This window comes from Falco biarmicus, chromosome 6 (genome assembly GCF_023638135.1).
Source record: "Falco biarmicus isolate bFalBia1 chromosome 6, bFalBia1.pri, whole genome shotgun sequence".
In the NCBI taxonomy this organism is placed as follows: Eukaryota; Metazoa; Chordata; class Aves; order Falconiformes; family Falconidae; genus Falco; species Falco biarmicus.
Genome location: NC_079293.1, coordinates 4,489,387 through 4,508,418, shown reverse-complemented (window position 1 = coordinate 4,508,418; position 19,032 = coordinate 4,489,387). Strand labels below are relative to the sequence as shown.

Genomic DNA, 19,032 nt, shown 5'->3' with positions numbered 1-19,032 from the left:
CTGTTCAAGTCATTTCAACCTCTTTCTCCTCCCACTCTGTCTGTCTCCTCTACTCAGCTGTTAGCAACTGCAGCAGGGGCTCTTCGAGCAGGCTGCCTGACCCCTCGTGTCGCTCCAGGGTGCTCAAACACACCAGCAGCAGTAACAAGGGGAGCTGGAACCCCCTCTGCAAATTAAGGATGAGCAACGGTGCTTTGTGCTGCGCAGGTGGGTGAGGGAGGGAAGAGGGCAGGACACTGCTAGCAGACTCCTAAGCACATCAATTAGCAGTTTGCTGTTGTCCCATACCCAAACTCTGATAAGCACCAAACACCTCGTAGGTCAAGCAAACCTATTTACGTGAAGTCAACCATGTGCACGCAGCTGACAAGGGAATAAACAGAAGTTACTCTTGGGCTCTATAAACAAAGAAAGTGCTGGGGAAATGCCAAGTCATTTGAGAGAATCAAGGAGCGATTAATTGGGTCACGACAACTGCGATATATGTACTTATCTTAAATCCCTACCTCATGCCCTCTGTCTTGCACAGGACATGATTCACTGTCTGCTTCTGAGAATGACCCAGACTCATCGCTGGAGTTTGTTCCATAGGATGGCTCACATTTAATCTGGGCTCGGACTGGGTTGTACAATCCATCCCCCACCACACCGGGCTCCTGGTGCTCGGGCGCCAGGAATCGGGGGCCTTGGGAGCAAGGGGAAGAGGAGAGCTCGCAAAGACGCAGACTGCAGGGAGAGCCGCCGCTGCCGTCCTCTGCGTACGAGTAGGAAGAGCACGAGCTGGAAGTCCTGGTTCTGGTTTCCAAAGGAGGAGAACGAGGGCAAACTTTAATTGGCACTGGACAGCTCGTGTTCGGCCGCATCCTTCCCGGCAAGTGATCAGCTGTCAGTCCACTGTGCGAATAGGTCTGAGAGCTGGGGAGAGACTGGCTACCGCCAGCCCACAGACCCTTTGGCACAGTCTCAGTGAGGTCTTTGTCCAAGCTGCTCACACCAGAATATGAATGCACCGAAGTGTTTACTTGGTCACAAGCATTTGAAGAGAATATAACACTCCTCCTGTCCAGCTCCCCTTCTTGCTTACAGAGAGTTTCAAAGCCAGGCCCCCTGAGTGGTGATCCCACTGTGAAGTTGGAAGCATCCTTCTGCATGGCATGGGACTGTCCATAGTTCCCTGTGAAAGGGATGTAATCAGTTTTGTGGTCACCCTGAGTTGTCCCTTTTTCAAAAGGGCATGCTGGACTCCTGCCAAAGTGCTGTTGGGAAGTGCTGGGGAAGCCAACCAAATCTATGCTTTTTGTTCTGTTGAAGAAAGACCGCAAGCAAGAAGGAGAGGACCCACTTTTCGGCCTGTCAACGCAAGTGGGGCTTGGCTGTTTCCTGTCCATTTCAACATCCCCCTCTTTATCCCTGATGTCAGGTTCATCTCCAGACAGGCAAAGTGTGATGCTTTCTTCATCGTTCTCTTCATTCTGAGGCTCGCTTTTTATCTGCCCCATAGCAAGTCCTGATTTGAGGCCATTTCCAGAACTCTCTTCGCTGAATGTGCTTGCAAAACCTGAGGTACTGATGTGTGATGTGTTGTAGACATTCTTGGTACAAGCAAGCTGGTATTTCTTGTATCTGGGGTACCGTGTTACTGCATCTTTGTCCAAATTGTCCTTGCTGTCTCTCAGCATGTCAGAGTCAGGCAGCATCCCTTCGCCTTTGTCTGCTCCAGCAACAGTGGTTTCAAAATTGAACGGCTCTTGGTGCACCCTCTCTCTTGGGCAAGATATTTTTGACGTCTCCGATTCCATTGTCTCCTCCTCATCTCCATCTGAGTTCTCCTCATCGTGCATGCGCTGACAGGTGGTATCTTTTTTGCACAGGAACAGGCCATCTTCGTTGTTCAGCAGTTGTGTCTGAAGGAAGCTGAAGCAGGAGTCCTCCAGGTTGTGCATGCGCAGGAATTCAGCGCAGTGGATGACCTCCTGGATGTTTTCTCTGCTGAGTAACAGCTTAGCAGTGTAGGCAAACTGTAACAATGGACCAAATCCCCTGACAGTGACCTGGAAAAAAAAGAGAGGGAAATTGCCAGTGTTACCATCAGCTCATGATATCATCCCAAATCCTTCATCGCGCAGTCAGACAACCTAACAGATAGAGCACCCAGAGAGAAATACTGCTCAGTACCAGTTATTTTTCTACCATGCCAGCAATGATGCTACATCCAGTAACTAGCACTGCTCCCTTTATGTTGCTTCTGTACATCACTGTACAGGTTGCGCTGAGCACTATTTTTCCCAGGTATCTTGAAGACCTATTAACTAAGCCTCTGCTCTAATAAAAGACTGAAAAAATCAGACTGGTGTGGACACTGCTGATTCTTGAAATGGATCTTATTTAACTGTGGTGCAGCACACTTCCATGAAAGTACCAGTACAATTTTGATTCTTCTGCCCTGATGGAAGGTCTGGTGAACAGCGGTTTCAACCTTAAGATACCACTTAAATCCCAAAAGTGTTTTGGGAAGGAAACATTTAATATTACAGCAAAATTCAACAGAAAATACCCTTCTGCCTCTTTGAAAAGCAAACCGGTTTCTTTTTTCTTCTCGAACTTTTGCAAGCCATTGCTGAATAAATAAGAGGTAAGTACTGACTGCACAGCTCTTTCCTCCCTCCCATGGAGATTATTCTCCTCATGCTGCTCCTGATTTTAGCGAGTCTAAGGCAGCTAACAGGAAAGAAATCCATATTCATAGTTCAATTGATAAAAATCACTCCGAGTCTCACCTCAGTACTTAATTTTCCACCATTTTATTTGTAGAAAGAGTAACAACTGTTTCCAGGAGACTGATCTCCAACCAACTGTTCCAGGTCTGAGTTATGCACCACTATTCATCCTTTTTTCTCATTGTACCAACTACATTTTACATCACATATCCTATATAAAAAAATGCACACTTCTCCCCCACCCTGATTTTTTTAAAGTGGTATCTTCACACATTACTATCAAATAACTTGCTAAGACACATAGTAAACTATAAATACCGTTTATTTTTTCACCGAAAATGCACCGGCACTAACTTGCATTGCATTTTTTCCCCCAATGGGCAGGAAAAAGAGGTCTACCCTTCATGAAGCAATGAGAGGTGGCTTTAAAACCAGGGCTCACCATCAAGGATAAAGGCTTCTCCATAAGAAGAAGATTCAGTGGTTTGGCCACTAAGCTGGGATTTGGGAGACCATAACTCAATTTCCCATTGCACCAACCACCTTCTACATGACCCTGGCAAGTCACTTCAGTCTCAATTCACCAAGACACCTTCTTGCCTTGCTTGCAAGTAGTATTCCCAAATCTGAGTTCCCTGTGCTCTGCATACCAAGGAAAAGCATCTCGATAGGATTGAGAGCAGCCAAACACCTGCATGCCTATGTGAGGTCGGGATGCACGGTCTGCAACCTCCTTCTGGCTGTAGGCATCTTCGATAGGTGTTCCCAGTTCAATTTCTTCTTTTCAAACAAAGAAGAGAGAAAGCACTACTGTCCCCCTTTTGTAAAATGGCCTAAAGATCAGAAGAGGGACCTAGAAAGTAGGAAACCAGGCCCCTTCCTCAGGCTGTGGGGATTAATTTCCCAGCTCCTCGGAAGGATATCCTATCCAGTAGGTATGGGAGACCCTGAAGGTGAGCTGTTCTTCCCTGTCCTTCCAATTCAATTAATGCCACTGAGCAAGAAGCTGTTCAGGAGTTTGGTGAGACATCAGACCATGGATTTGTGATGGTCTTATTTGTGATTAGCATAAATGAGTGAATAATTTGGTTCATCCCAATAAAAAGCCTACAAATGGCCTCACTGTCTTTGATGATGTGGTAGAGCTCACAGATTTTTATAGAAAATCCTGACTTCCAGAAAAAAGCCTTTGTTATTCATAGATCTATACTTGTGATGCTGGATTATGAAGACAGCACAAGTGGTGCAGACTTTGATGGAGAGAAAAATATTTTAAAACACCTCTAAAATTGCTCCCAATAGCTTTTCCATACATAATATAACTGCTGCATCTGCTATTTTAAGAAACGGTGCATTTTCACGCACATACTTACACACTTGCACATTCCTGTTTTACAATATGCCTCTGGCACAGAATTGCCTAGATTCACAGCTGGCTATTAAACTGACTCTGCTTTATCAGTGTTACACTTTCCGCCTATTTGTTAGATTATCAGCTCAGTAAAAGCATATCTACATTTTATCTATGCAGCATGATTAACAAAATTGCTTGGGAACTTAATAAGCTACTCACAGGCCAATGTTTCTCTTTGATAAGATCATCAGTGTGGGGGCTTACATATTCCTACACATCTTGTAAGCTCCACAGCAGCATAGGTCTGTAGGAGCAGCCATAAATACCGTCTGGGGTTTTGGGGTCCCTTCTGACAAGCAGGAACCCTGGAGCACAAACCCAGCTCTCCCGGCAGTTGTGGCACTTGGCCACTAGGTGGGATGGCTGGAAAGCAAATTCAAATAATTCCCTGCGCTGGGCCAGGGCTTCACCTGCCTGCTGCTGCCCCAGCGCAGGCACCCCGCAGAGCCTCCGACTGACTCACGCCGTCCCGCAGCAAAGGCTGTCTCCCACGCTGACTCAGGTTTTTGCTCCCAGTAAGCCACCACGCCAACAAACAGCAGCAAACAACAGCTGTTACAGCTGCTCTGCACTGGAAGTATCAGAAGCAGAGCCTAAGATTGCGCTGTGGGCTCCCCAGGATGCCCAGCAGATGCCTCAAGTGAAGGACGATGAAAATGCTGGCCAAACGTGTGCCCTGACTTCCTTACAAGATTTTACCCAGCAACACGACTTTCCTTGCTCTCAGATCCAAAGGGGGAAATTTTCTTTTCAAGTACCCGGTGCTTGTCCTTGCTCTGAGAGAGGAACCTTTCAAGGGCCCAGCGCTTGAAACTGCATAAACAATAACTTTGGTAACAAATGGATACAAAGCTTGCTGCCAAGTGTGAAAGCCAGTGCAATCTCTGTCGCCTGAAGCTGTCCAAATATTGATTTGGCTCCCGTGGTGGGTCCCCTGTCTCAGCCTCATCAGCTTTGGGGACCACTCGCATCTGATGTATTCTGGCAGGAAGGCTGGTATCGAGGAGCTGGAGCGTGGCTATGGGCATTGCACGCTAGGAAAGAAAAGGCTTCAAAGCTGCACGTATTACCATCACACATGCATTTCTGTAGGAAGAGGTAAGAACAGTCTTTTAAAATTATTTGACCTGACTGATGCATTCCAGTGAAAACAGTTAGTGAAACCAAGTTGATCCGTGTTTACAGAAGGAAACAGATCATTTCTCTGATATAACAGTCTCCATTTACAAGTGAAAGAGACCTTTGCTGGATGGGTAAAACGCATGCCAGCAACAATCTCAGTTTTTTGGTTTTTTTTGCTCTACTGTAAATAAGATGCCATATGTCCAAGATTTGTTTGCTTTTAAACCTTATTTTCCATGCAAATTAGTGTTTAAGTAGGCAGGTTAATTTGTGGGAACCTCCACTGGGCACCTTGTCCAAGCTCATATGCCAAGTCACAGCTTCCTTGCCCTCCGATCATTCGCCTTATTCCAATTTCTACCTATTCCTATTGTTTAAATGGAATCAAATGGCTACAAGAAAACCAAGCAAAGGTGAAACATACATACAAAACAACAACGCCCACACAGGCAAGAAAAGCAAAGCAAAGATCTCAGCTTTCCTTTTTCTTCCAAGGCAGGCTAGGAGAGGACTTCTGTACTTGAAACACGTCAAACACCCCACCAAGTCTAAGGACAAATCCGTTTATTTTGCCTTGCTCCTGTCCCCCATTGGTCTTGTATGCATTAACCCCCTTCTGCACACCTAGTGCACAGAGGACACGGGTACTGCAGCCCTACCTAAGCCATGTGGCACATCTCGCTCTACAGCAAGCCAAGAGATCAAGCACTGGGGATCCATGTGCAGCTCCTGCTTCTGCCGCGCTGCCACAGATACACCATGCTCAGCATGTGGTATGGAAGTCTACGTCAGTTCAGCATTGTGGCAAAAACAAGCCTGACCACTAAGGGGAAAGAAAGAAAGTTAGTTCTCCAGCCTTTTATCTGCCACTTGTCTTTCAGATCGAGCTAGCTGAGCCAGGGGATGCGCTTTTTATGTCCATGCCCTCATGAGTTTATGATACTGAGGAATGGCCTGGAAATAATGCAATGATACAATCACCGTCAAGAGAGCTGTTAATCAGCATTAGCCATATTGAATTTACTGGAAAAATACAGACAGCAGCCCTGCAGAAAATATGCATGCAAAAACTATTTTAGTTCAGTCCGACACTGCTTTTCTCCTTACAGAGTCCTGTGGAGTGCGATGCTCTGGTGAGTTTTAATTGATTTAAGTGACCAGACTTCCACTGCTTCCTTTGGGAGATCATTGCCAGACTCTACTTAAAACCTCCTTGTGAGGAAATCTTCCTTCCCTTATTTTCCTCCATCATCTCTCATTATATTGCCTCGATACATTCCAGGCAATGCTTCTTCCTTTTGGAGAAATAGTTGTATTGTTGTTACACTCTCTGCCTTCCCTTCTTCTTTGGTTGGTTTTATATCATTGACAAAAAACTGGCTAATTCAAGGGAAACTATTGATCACTGTCAGATGGGAGAATAAGATGCTGAGATGAGAGTCAGCAACGAGACACGATAGTGAAGAAGGCAGCATTACAGATGCAAATATAGAGCATTTTTAGCACAGCATTTTTCTAGTACTGGACACGTACTACTCTAAAATTAGGAAGAGGGCTAGCTCACTTCCATGTTAGGAACACTGTATTTTCTTAAGGGACTTCTAGGGCAGAAATTCTATTTTAAATGTAGTTGTACACACCCCCACAGGCACTACAGGAGACACAGCACTGTGGGTGAACTCTCTCTCTGGCTCCCCATTGTATCGGGTCTCCTCCGTGACGGCTGACCAAGCGCCTCGTGGAGGCCTCCGCGCTGTTTTGAACACATGGGACGTGGCCTCAGAGCACATGCAGAGGTCTGCCATTTCTGCGGATGGGCTGGCCTCACTGTGCGCTGCAGAGTTCATCGCTGCATGCTCATTAGCTGGCTGACCAGACTTCCAGATGTCTCAAAATCCCAGACAAGTAGACAAAATCCTCCAAGTCTGCACAGACGGTATTTCTTACAGGGGGGAAAAAAGGTTATTTCCAAGGGAAACATGGATGTCTGGTAACCCTGCTCCGAATGGCATCTCCATGAAAAGCTTCATCTGAGGCCGGGAAGGACAACCCCTGCAAAATGCCAGCAAGTCTGAGTTCAATTTAAAGAGGGGAAAAGTGATTAAGGGCAAGGAAAGATCACTGTAAACATGTAGGAATGTACAACTTGGCAAGGCAGTATCTAAAATGGAGCAAGAGAATGTTTACAGTCATCTGATGCATACTAACATCAAGAACAGAGAATTGTCTACTTTGCTATGGGGTGCTGTTGACGACTGCAGTGAGAAGAAACTGAAGAAATGAAAATGCAGTGATTTTTTTCCTGACTCTTAACCTAACAGCAAACTCAGTGAGATCCTGGAAGGCTTTCCAGGGAAGATGATGGATACTTTATGTCTGAGTACTGCAAAGTAAAACTAACAAAGCAGAACCTTGTTTTGGCAAGGTAGGCTTTTCCAGGCCTAATCTCTGTATTAACGAGGGCACAGTGCCAATGATTTCTAGAAAACAGCATCAAAGTTCAACAGCAAATGTACACGCAATTGTTCCTTTTCAAATAAAGCATACCTGGGGCATATTCAAAGAACAAGCTTATTGGCAGTGATGTGGGAGGGCAGAGCCCCCTCCTCCCCTCTGGGAATATGGAGTTCTGCAGAACATTAATTGCTAAATCCTGCCGAATTGGGGATAAATTAGATGTCAGACCTTCAGACCCACAGAGAACACAGAAGTCCTGACAGAGCAGCACAGGCGCAGATTATTATCTTTATGCATCTGAGTAGTCTTGTTGAAATCAATAGGAGTACTGATAGGTTTTCTATGAAGCATACAAGCTGCTTGTAGGATTATGGATTATGTTTTTAGTGTTTTGATTTTCAGGTTAAATTCATCACCAGGCACCTAAAAACAGTTAGAAACCCCGCATCTCTAATCTCCAAACATCGATTTAATTGTTAAGCCATTTTGTGGGGATGGAAGAAAGGAAATTGAATCAAACCTCGCACGCTGAATATCAAATCCCAAACTAAATATTAATTTAAAAAAAATGGATAGAAACATGGAATAAATGCAACCATTTCTTGCAGAACCCAAAATCAATCTGTTATTCACAAACCATTTTGTAATGGGCTTACTGTGATACCCATGCTGTTAACCTTTCAGTGTTGCTGTTGCAGTCTAAAGGCATGTGTGGAGACCTTTAAATCCATCGCAGCCCTGAAGTTTGTCTAATTAGCCCAAGGATGTAGCAAACAAACCACTAACTTCTCACTCAGCCAGCGTGTTCCTAACACTACAACTTATATAATCAAACACATGCTAGAAATAGGAGATAAGATTAGTGACAGTTAACTGCTGCTATTTTTTTCCACAGCCTGAAGAAGGTCTCTGGGATTAAATATTAACTCTAATCTTATTTGCTAAAATTAGCGCACACTGTATTCTTTTTTTTTTTTTTTCAGCCAATTGCAAGTATAGAGCAGAAGTTATTTTCAGAGTGTAATCTGATAACCAAAATCGGTCACCAAAGCTGTTATTCCATTAAGAGTTAAGAGACTTCCCAGTTATTTACTTAGTTATTTTTACTTGGGATGGTGGAGCCTGGCAGATCCTGTTTTCCTAGCTTGAGCTTATTTGGTTTTGGAAAACTCTCTGAAATATTTAAATACATTACTAGGCTCAAACAGGTTAGGCACATGTAAAATGGTGCTAGACATCATGCTTTGTTCCTATATATGCACAAAGAAGCCAGCAACAGTCAGGAATTTTTTTGAAATTGTGATCCTTTTATATAGGGTGGGAACTTGGAGGAGGCAGCAGAAAGTCAGAAGAGATGATAAACAGCAGAGTACTTTTGTAAGCCAATGCCATGCTGGTATTTTACTGCATTTCCCCCTATTCCATTTAACAGCATTTAAATGTTCTCTCACCAGCAGCCTGTAGATGTATTTCCCCTATTTGCTCATAAAGTGAGAAGCTCCTAAAATGAGTAATCACTCTTTAAAATTCAACTTGGACAAGAAGCATCAGATGGTGCTATTTGTATTATCTGGGCTTTTAAACAAGAGAGGAATGTACAAATCACTAATGGAGAAGACTGATGAAGAGAGGCCTTTGTTTTCACTATAAACCCACTTCTTTAATTAAGCAGATACCCTTCTGGCCTCAGTTTAACATTCTGGCACTTCAGGTAGCACGTACAGATTTGGGTGGAAGAGTGACCCAAAGTCCAAGTGACAGTCTGGCATCTCCCACATCGCATCACATCGCATCACATCACATCACATCACACCACATCACATCACATCACACCACATCACATCACATCGCATCACATCACAGGGGTGGGAGGCCACCACACTGCCACCATGACAGACACCCCTGGGCACGAATGCATGCCAGGGGAAGTGAGAGCTTGGACACATAACTCCTTTCCTTGAAAGGATGATTCACCCAATTTATTTTTATAATTTTTTTTCATGAAAAAGTCCCACTGAAAAAGCTGCCACCTGCAAAGCCACACTGAGCCCGGACTAAGGGGCATCCCAGTATCTTTCCAGTGCACCTTCCACAGCAGCCTCTTGAGGTGTCAGGCTGAGAAGTTCAAGGAGAGGCTTAACTCCCTTTAGTGGTACTTCTTTGAAAGATGCCACATTGAAAGGGCTCGTCCAGGTTCCAATTTTGTACTTTTGAAAACAAAAAATGCACAGGTGCCCCCCTCAGCCTTCCCCCTTGTTAGTTCCAGCTTTCGGCCAGATGACAGAATTACACTAGAAGCCCTGACTGCCTATGTGAGGGTATTTGCAAATCGAGGAGGAAACCAAATGACTTCTCATTTTCCTCTCTCTGGCATAACAAAGACGTCCAGGGGCAGCACTTCAAAGGGCCTCCTCCCTCTCCACTTGCAAGGGCATGCAGGGGATGCAGGTGCGATTGCAGGAGGTGAGATGAGGAGGAAGGAGAGGTCATTCACACCAGGCTCGCCTCCAGGATGGGGAGCAATAATTACAATCCGTGTCCATTGCCCTGTGAGAAGTGCGTCAGAGCTGATGGCAGGGCAAGTGGCTCAGAATTGATTGCCAAGCGTAAAGATGGTGTAAACAGCCAGCAGATCGATGCCTATGTTATTGGTTATGTCAGCGTTCGACCACACATGACTAACGGGTGAAATGTAAGAGTTAAAGCACCCGCATACTTGGGTTTTTCCGAATCAAATTAACTGTGGAAATGGCCCTAAATTTGCGGCATTCTCCAAAAATCCTGGTCTCCAAGCCTGAGACCAATAGTGTCGGATGAACCAAAGGGGGAAACAGAATCAGAAGACATCTAAGAAATAAAACAAATAAAGTTCATAGTAAAAGTAAGAATAAAGTAATCTCTGGTCCAACTGCACTGCTTATTTTAATCCACAACTTCCAAGTAGAGTTACTGAAGCCCAACCAAAATTGTTTTGACCTTCAAAAGCGAGACTGGTTTCAAACCAAAATGAAGAAATTACTTTTGGAAATCCTGACAGTATCCCTGGGCATTTTCAGCATCCTTCCCATTCCTGAAAATTTTAAGGGGAAACTAATCTGCTGAATTTGCCTCACCTTTCAGAAAATACACTGCTTATTGAGAAGGTAGAGATCACTAAACATACCAACACTTTGCTGCTGGCACACTTCTGTGCATGAAACAGCAGGCATCTTTACCAAACGTGCTTGCAAAACCGAACGGCTATAGAACTGGAAGATCCAGTGTTTTTCCATAGCAGGGATGCACTGCCTGGATCACACCTACTCCAGCCACCACTCGCTGGCAGATGTCCCCTGGCACATCCCATTGGGCAGCTCTGGGGTTTACCATTCACGGTGGTTTGCTGAGCGTAAGGGGATATTTGCTTGCATGGCCACCACTCCTCTGGGCCACAGCCTGACATGAGAAGCTGGGCAGTCAAGGGAAGCAGGTGGCACCAGGACACACCTCCCTCTGCCACTCACTGTGGTGCGACACCTTTGGCAAAACAGCACTTGGGTTGGAGACGGGAACTTCTTACACCCCTGCAAGCAAACGTGCCACATGATACCCGTCAGAGCCTTTATTTAAAACCTCACTCGGTAACTGGTACTGAAGTCAAACACCAGATCACTAGACTGTGAAGAGAGTGCTGCCTGTAATACTATGCATCAAATGACAGTTGCAGTGCCCCTGTTTGGAGAAAACACCTTAATGAACTTCAGCAGAAGGAGACAATTCTTTCCTAACTAATTATGTAGTTTGGGGTATGTTGCCAATGGTAGAGGCTTCCCAGGGTGGAACTGGAGAACACAGAAAATTCAAAATTAAGGCCAAGAGAGCAGGCAAACATAGGTGAAAAAGCCTGGGCGAAAACTTTCAGGCTGCTGAGGTCAGACTCTGGGTGGAGGCGTTAGAAAGAAAATCAGACACAAGGATGTTTCAAATAACCTTTTCTCTGAAGGTTATTTGTTCCTCTTTCTAGGAACAAAGCTATGACACGACTGAATCAACAAAGAACACATAAAAACCAGTGGCACTAATTAACATTTCAAACACTCAGGTATGAACCGGAAGATAAAGCAAAGGGAAATTTGGTTGTGATATCTGGCAGTTTGCAATACACTTTTTTTCCCAGTGCAGCTTGCACCTTAAGAAACCTGGAATGCAGTAACAAAGGATGACATAGGAGGGTGGCTCAGCAGAAATGCTACCTTCTCTCTTCGGGTGCCCACGCAAGCCATGCTGAAACCAGTGGGGAAGAAACAGGCAGAAGTGAACAGATTTTAACCCAAGAGCATCATCAGAATTAATGTGCAACTCTAATTTAAAATTAAAATCAGTCCCATGTTTTTGCAAAAGGAAAACTAAACTGACCCCAGATTAAAAAAGACAAATAAAAAAAAAAAAAAAAAAAAAGAGAAAGTGTTGAGCAGTGAGGAGCAGGGAGGAAGGAGTGGGAAAGCTTTCACAGAATATAAATTGTGAGAGAAGAGTCTGTGAAAGATCTGTTTAGGTGCGTATCATGAGCCAAAGAGGGGAGGAAAAGGGAAAACAAAAAGCAGTTTAAGAACTTCTAGAATGAAGAAAGAAACTCTAGAAGCCTCCAAGTTACATTAGGAAATATCAAAATAGGCAGAAAATGAAGATGTGTATAGAAATTTGCTAATCAGAGGGTGCTTAGAGGAGTGATTGAGAGTTTCTGAAGCTGCAACTAATACACAAGCAAACACAACAATACAGAAAAATTACAAAGACCTGTAAATTACACCAATACTCCTCTTTCCCAACCACACCAGAACTTGTTTAAGTGAATAAACTATATAATACGGTGTATTAAATACACAGTGAACTAAATACACTGTAATTACTCCATAAAAACAAGGAATACTTCACAGCAAGGCATCTCACAACAAGCCCTACTATTATACTTTGTGTAGTGTACGAGAGGCAGAAACAGGGTCTCCGAGATACAATTTAGGAAAACACGAGGCTGCACTCCAAGGATCAGAACTAAATCAGAAGACAAAGGAGCTGGATAAGAAGTAGGCTCAGGAGATTGGCCAGATAACATCCGATGCAGCTCACGGATGCTCTACCACAGTTTCCATGGGGCTGACGATGCCAGCGCTTCCAGAATTGACCGTGACCACATGCTGGCGTGGCACAGCATGTAACATCACTGGCATCCTTATGCTGGGGTGGCAGAGAGCGCAGCTCAGCAAATACCATAACATTTCAAATCCAGAGATGCTTCTGCTGGGCTGTGGAAGGAACTGAATGTCAAAGACTTTTCTACTGTGCTTCATGAGGTAACCAGGCAATTACAATTACTAACTGGTAGGCTGAAACCCTGTATAAATAACCTTCCTGCAGGCTTCCTGCAGGCATCATATTTTTAAAACAAAACCTGCCAAATGCTGCATTTGTTCCAATTTTCCTTCCCCTCCTCCCCTGCCTGGCCTTTTAATTTCCAGTATTTGGACACGCACTTTTTCTGTGTTCACTTCGTTTTCGTTCTTGCACAGCTACTAACAGATCTGAGGATTACAGTGGCTTTTGTTCCACTGCTTTGCGTTCACTTTTCATCAACGATGTCCACTCAGCTCAGCAAAGCACGTTTGCAAGGAGAACTTGCCAGTGCTGAGCTGGCAAAGCTGCTCCCCTCCTGTCCTCCATGAGGAGCAGTTAACTCCTCCTGCAGTGGTCCAAGAGGTTAACTGGGCTCCATAAATCCCACCAGAAAATCGGAGGCATTTGCCTTCTTGCTGAGATTTCATGTCTGCTGTGAGCAAAGGTAAATGGCTCTTTCAGTCCCTGAAGAAGCACAGGCTCAGCAGCAGCACCCCACAGCAAAGTGGTTGAAGTCAGGGAAGGACAGGCAATGGCATCCCAGTGCAGCCACAACCCTGCCAGGCCCCGGTCTATCCCAAAGGAACTGGCCTCCCCCTTTCCACTTCACACGCAAGATTTTTAAGACCTACCCAGAAAGTGAGGGGTAGAAAATGCCATCTACTCTAGGAGCCCTGCAAATACTCTCCACACAGAAAAATGATGGCATTTCCAGCTTGACATGTGGCTTCCTGGGAGGGTGGAAGTCAGGACTTTACAGCTATTTGTGTGTGTGTGTCTACATATGCTCACGTGCACCCACGCATGCTAGTGTGAGAAAGAGACTAGAGAACATGAACGTGTGTGAAAGGGACTGAATTAGCCCCATCTGCTCCAAAAAGATCATTTTCTCCTTGGATTTCTATTACTGTTGTATCATTGCCACACTAGAGTGCTTCTAAAAGGCTACAGCTCTGGCAGCCAGCATCATTACATCTGCTCAGATTATTAACAGTATAAATAAACTCTCAGAGACACTACTAAGAAAATACTAACTACAATTATCACTGTCTGATAAAATAATGAACAGTGAGGTGTTATTCTGCTGCCTCAGTCACCAGTGTGCATTTATGTGTGCCGTGAGTAATGAAAACCAGTTTATTTGCATACTGAATCATCCTGGAATTGGTTCTTACTATTTTATTTTATTTGTTTTTCTGAAGATCAAGCAGCACAGGCTGAAGCTCTGTGTTTGCGGAATTCAGTGTACCCTGCCTCCTTTCCTGCCGTATATAATCCCATTAATTCCAAGTGAACAGAAAGCCATGCCCGTAGCCATGTACATGTCTGTTGGAGGAGGGAGACGGGGCAACGTGCAAACTACCAGCATCAACTCTAAAACCTTGTGATGGACTTTTATTCTTGGGCCTTGTTGCTTTTTTTCCCTAGACGAGGAGCAAGGGCTCACACGGTGTCAATGCCATGTTCGCTGCGTAGATCCTCCTCACTGTTGCTCCTCTGCTGGCCTGCACTGCTTTGGCTTTGTGAACTCGTTCTTCCTCACATGCCCCAGCGATACTCCCGAGTTCTGTCCTTTCTTGACAGCAGTGGGGAGCCTGGGCTTAGTTTCTAATAAGAGTTGTTAGTTCCCTGCAAGCCCTGGGGAAAAAAGTTCTTAATTGCTTGGAGAGCGGGAGATGGGAGCAGGAGCCTCTCACCCCACGTCCCCAAGCTGGGCTCCAGCCCTGGTGCCCGAGCAGCACTCTCCTCAGCAGTCATCTTCTCTTCTTCATTGTCTGTTCGTTAGTGTTGCTCATTAAAATGAGGAGAAATCAGCTACTTGGGCCTGAAACCACCCGCTGCAGGGCAGACATGACTCCGAAGCTCTAGTCCAGGCCACCTGTTCTCATGGCCCCGATGCGGGAGAGGCTGCCCTCCTCTGAGCTGGACTCAGCCCCAGAACATCTTCAAGGTCTTCCCAGGGAAGTGTCCGGTAAAGCCCCTGCTTTGTTCAGCTCTTCCCTACCAGGCCTGGCTGCTGTGGGGAGGGACAGAGGCGAAGGCCCGGGGCCGGCCGCTGGCGGGGGTTGGCACAGGCGGCACCAGCCTCCGTGGGCCCCAGGCCCCGCGGGCAGCCCACGCTGCCCCGCGCCGCGGGTGCGAAAGCTGCACGTTCTCCGCCAGGGCCAGGGCTGGCGGGGAAGCTGACGACTCGTGCAGACGGCAGTGCGGCACAGCTAGCACGAGGCACGCTGCCGCGCTCAGCACGTGAGCTGGGCTGTGCCTGCCTGAGCAAGGCAAGGGACTTGCCCAGGGCGAGCGTGCCTGTTGGGCTCTGGGGAGAGGGCCCTGTAGGTATGAAGGAAAATCAGGATGATGACAGACAGGGGCAGCAGCGACGAAATGCAGCCAGAAAGGAAGGCAAAAACGCAACGCTGAGTGAGAGAAAAGGGAAGAGAGCATTTTCTAAAATAGCTTCCCTCAATCTACGCCAGAAAAACCCTACACTGCCCACCTTTAGTGTCTGCAACCCACTGCCCTTTTTCTGTGCCCTCTTCCATCATTTCTCCAACATTTCACGCTCCCTGCCTGGTCTCTTTTCCTCATCCACAAGCCTTTTGTTCCACCGACCCCCACTTCTGCGCTTACTGCCAGCTCCGAGCAGCCAGCCATGGCGCGGCCACCTTTTGATTCGCACACCCCGAGGCTCTCACCCGCCTGGGTACGGCAGTGACAGAGGAAGAAAAGCGGGGTGCAGAGGCTGGAGGAAACACCCTTTTTGAGCATCCCCCTCTGCCAGCTGTGAGGGAAGGAGAGCTTGGAGGAGGCAATCTTCCCTCTCCGTACAAATCACTGCCAGGATGAACCTCCGCCCCTGGGAGTGGAAGAGTCGAGCCACAGCCATCCTCGCTATTTTCCTTCCAGCATCCTCCCTCTCCTCATTCTCAGCAGTTGGCCTCTTCTGGCCACCGAAGCAGGTTAGATGTGGCTTGCCCTGAATAAGTGACCTACATTAATTTTTCCTCTTTAATTAAACAGTTCTCCTGTGAAACAATTTATGAAAACTTCTTTGCTACGGAAAAGAAAACAACGTATTGTTCCACACATGTTTACAAAGACAAAAATGCTCTCTCCAAATGAATTTTGTTCTCCAAAAGCCTCTATGAAAGGCAAAACACAGAGAATAGTAAAGGATTCGCTGAAGAACTGAAGTTCATTTTAAACCAGTGTACCATGTACAAATGCTGTCTTACAAATAGGATTATTTAATTTAAACCTTAGATCTGTCAAGTTCCATTACTTCAAATGGAGCTTGTCGTTTCTTGACTTCATTATAAATCAGGATTATATTACAATTTACGTTAAGTAAAGTCACTGCTTTGATAGGAGGCAGTGAAGAAAAATTACACAGCAGTCAGTAAATACAGCAAAGTCATTGCATTGTTCTTGAAAGGCAAAGAGTCATCTTGCTAAATGAGGGTCCGAGCTGTCCTGTACCGAGACTGTTCCTAATAAATAAAAGACCTCTGGGAAAAGTGCTGAGCATACGCTGGATCTATTTTCAGCTTGCATCAGCAGCTGCTGCCCCTGGGATCGCATCTTTGCTCATATCCTACACCATATGTAATCACTCCAGTGCTGCAACCAGTAAGATAATGAAAGAGCATGGCATAAATCTATACTTGAGTGGAATGCTAAATGAGAAAAATAATACAAAAAAGGGGGAAATAAACCACATTTTCAAGTCATTAGGAAGAAAGACTTTGACATATGAAGTGTTGCAACCATTAATAGCACTTATCATATAGAGTGGAGACAAAGAGACAAATTAATCAAACTGACAGAACTGGGACATTTTATGCTAATGCAGGCTCCTGGGTTTTCGTCTGTATTCCGCTGTGTCTAGAAAACTGATACCATTACAGGGCAGGAAATTGCATGAATAACATGCAACAGATCATAAAAATTCACACACCAAGTGCAGAAACACTGCCAAAAGCACTGTAAAAACAAGGCTAGAGACCTCAACAGAGGAACTACCAACAGCTAATGAATGCAAATAAGTACAGGAATATTTCCCATCCATGCATAACAATGAGACATAGGCTGTGACTCCGCAGTCTCCAGTAGTGTAGGTAAAATAAAGCCTGGAGAGTGAACATGCAGACAGCTGGGGGGAACTGCTGGCCAAGCCAGGGTCTGAATTTGTTTGCAGTATTGCAGCCAGCAGTTTAAAGCCATTGGGGAACTGGCATAGCCAAGTGTCACCTCTGTCTAAACGTAGCGCTATGTTAGATTTAATTTAATGTTTCAGGTAGAAGAGAGAGGGGGAGGAGGATTCAAGAGGAAATAAAACAGAGCCACAAAACAGCACATAATCACACGAAACAAAAGTCCCCTCACCCCTGCATAAATCCACAGCACGCAGTACAAATCCTTGCAGATAAAGACTTTAAAAACATTATTAATTTGGGTAAAACAAAACGTGCTTGCTGTCCAAAGCCACATCCATGTTGTAAGGGGCAGGAAATGGCAAGAACTACATGAATGCTGAGCAGGGCATGGCATAACACAGGATATTGCCAAAGTTCCCTCATTTGCCATAAAGGCTTCTCATGGACCTTTAGAAAACCCTGGCAAAACAGAGCACTCCTAAAATGCAGAGAGCTCACCAGCCACGTAAACACCAAGTGACAAATACGTCCACTCGATGGGCAGCTACGGCATTTCTCATTGCTCTCAGTTTTTTAAAAAAGTGATGCTTGCCCCTTGTAGAGTAGCTAAGGTACAAACCTAAGGCGGGGACTGACTCTTGGGGGTAAAAGGAGTAAAGCTGATACCTTTTGGAGCTGTGTCATTTCCAGCACGGCTCTCACCTTCCCCAGAATAGAATGATATGCAGCTGATAGGATTGAGCAAGAGCATTTACGTGCCAGTACTGCAAGAGTAAAGAGGGTGAGGAAATGCCAGCCTGCCCAGGGGTGGCTGCTTTCCTGCAGAGCAAGTAAGGTTTAAGTCCTTCCTGCATTTGGTGCTGGAGGGCCCCATGTTCAGAGGCGGCAGGGCAGAAGCTATTTTACCCCAGCAGAGATGGACACAGAACAATACAGAGCTCAGCTCTCCGTCCACTCTCCAGCAGACCGCTGTGAATATTTTACAGAGTTTTAGCCATGTGAACAGGGTTTACCTCCAAACCTCAAAACCTCCTTCTGTTCCTTTGATCACTACTAGAGTCTCAACAGGGTGCTTGCCATGGTACCAAAAAATGGCACACACACACAAAAGCAAGCTCGTCCAAAAGCTTTCCAAAGACAAAGATGGTGTAACCTTTATTCTAAGGGGAGAAATTAGAAACAGGCATTCATTAATTCTTGTGAATATACATCCATCTGACAGAAGGACAAGGGTTGCAAGGTGCAAATGGAACAGCTTTCTCCTTTCCCTTAAATTAAAAAAAAAAAGCACAGACAATTATTACAAAAAGGCCTCATGAAATCCTTGGCCTTAAGAAGTTTTAATACCAGGAGGGATACAATTTGGTCAAATAGTTATAACGATGTTGATTTTTTTCCGCTCTTTACAATAGCAAAGACATCTTTGAAGTCTCAAGAACACATATGACATCTGACCCTTTCTTTTCCTTTACCTGCAATCAGAGCGGTTTGGGAAAAGAAAAGCCTAGTTAAGAGTAAAACATCTGTTCCTGAAAGAGAATATTTAGATAGGTCTTTAATACCACCTTATCGTTCAACTAAGAAGTAGAAAGCACAGTGACAAGAAATGACCATGAATTCTCACACCCCATTTAGCTATGCAATTCCTCTTCAGAAAACCAGTTTCAGAACCGGAACGTAACCTCACCAAATAATTTGGATTAAAACTCTATCTGAGAACTAAGATGAGAGTGCAAGAGCAGATGATGAAAACAGTCTGGGTCCCCAAGGCTAGGATTGACTTGAAACCCTCTGAGCT

The 19,032-nt window shown here is 45.2% G+C and overlaps 1 protein-coding gene across 6 annotated transcripts in view; it reads right to left on the bottom strand.

Annotated features, from left to right (window-relative positions):
- The window catches only part of BACH2 (BTB domain and CNC homolog 2), a 196,862-nt gene that overhangs the window by 23,496 nt on the left and 154,334 nt on the right, over positions 1-19,032 (bottom strand). For all 6 annotated transcript variants that reach the window (XM_056342598.1, XM_056342602.1, XM_056342600.1 and 3 more), the window contains one exon: positions 507-2,051. In XM_056342598.1, coding sequence (XP_056198573.1) covers positions 507-2,051 — 1,545 coding nt within the window. The remainder of the gene's footprint in view (positions 1-506; positions 2,052-19,032) is intronic.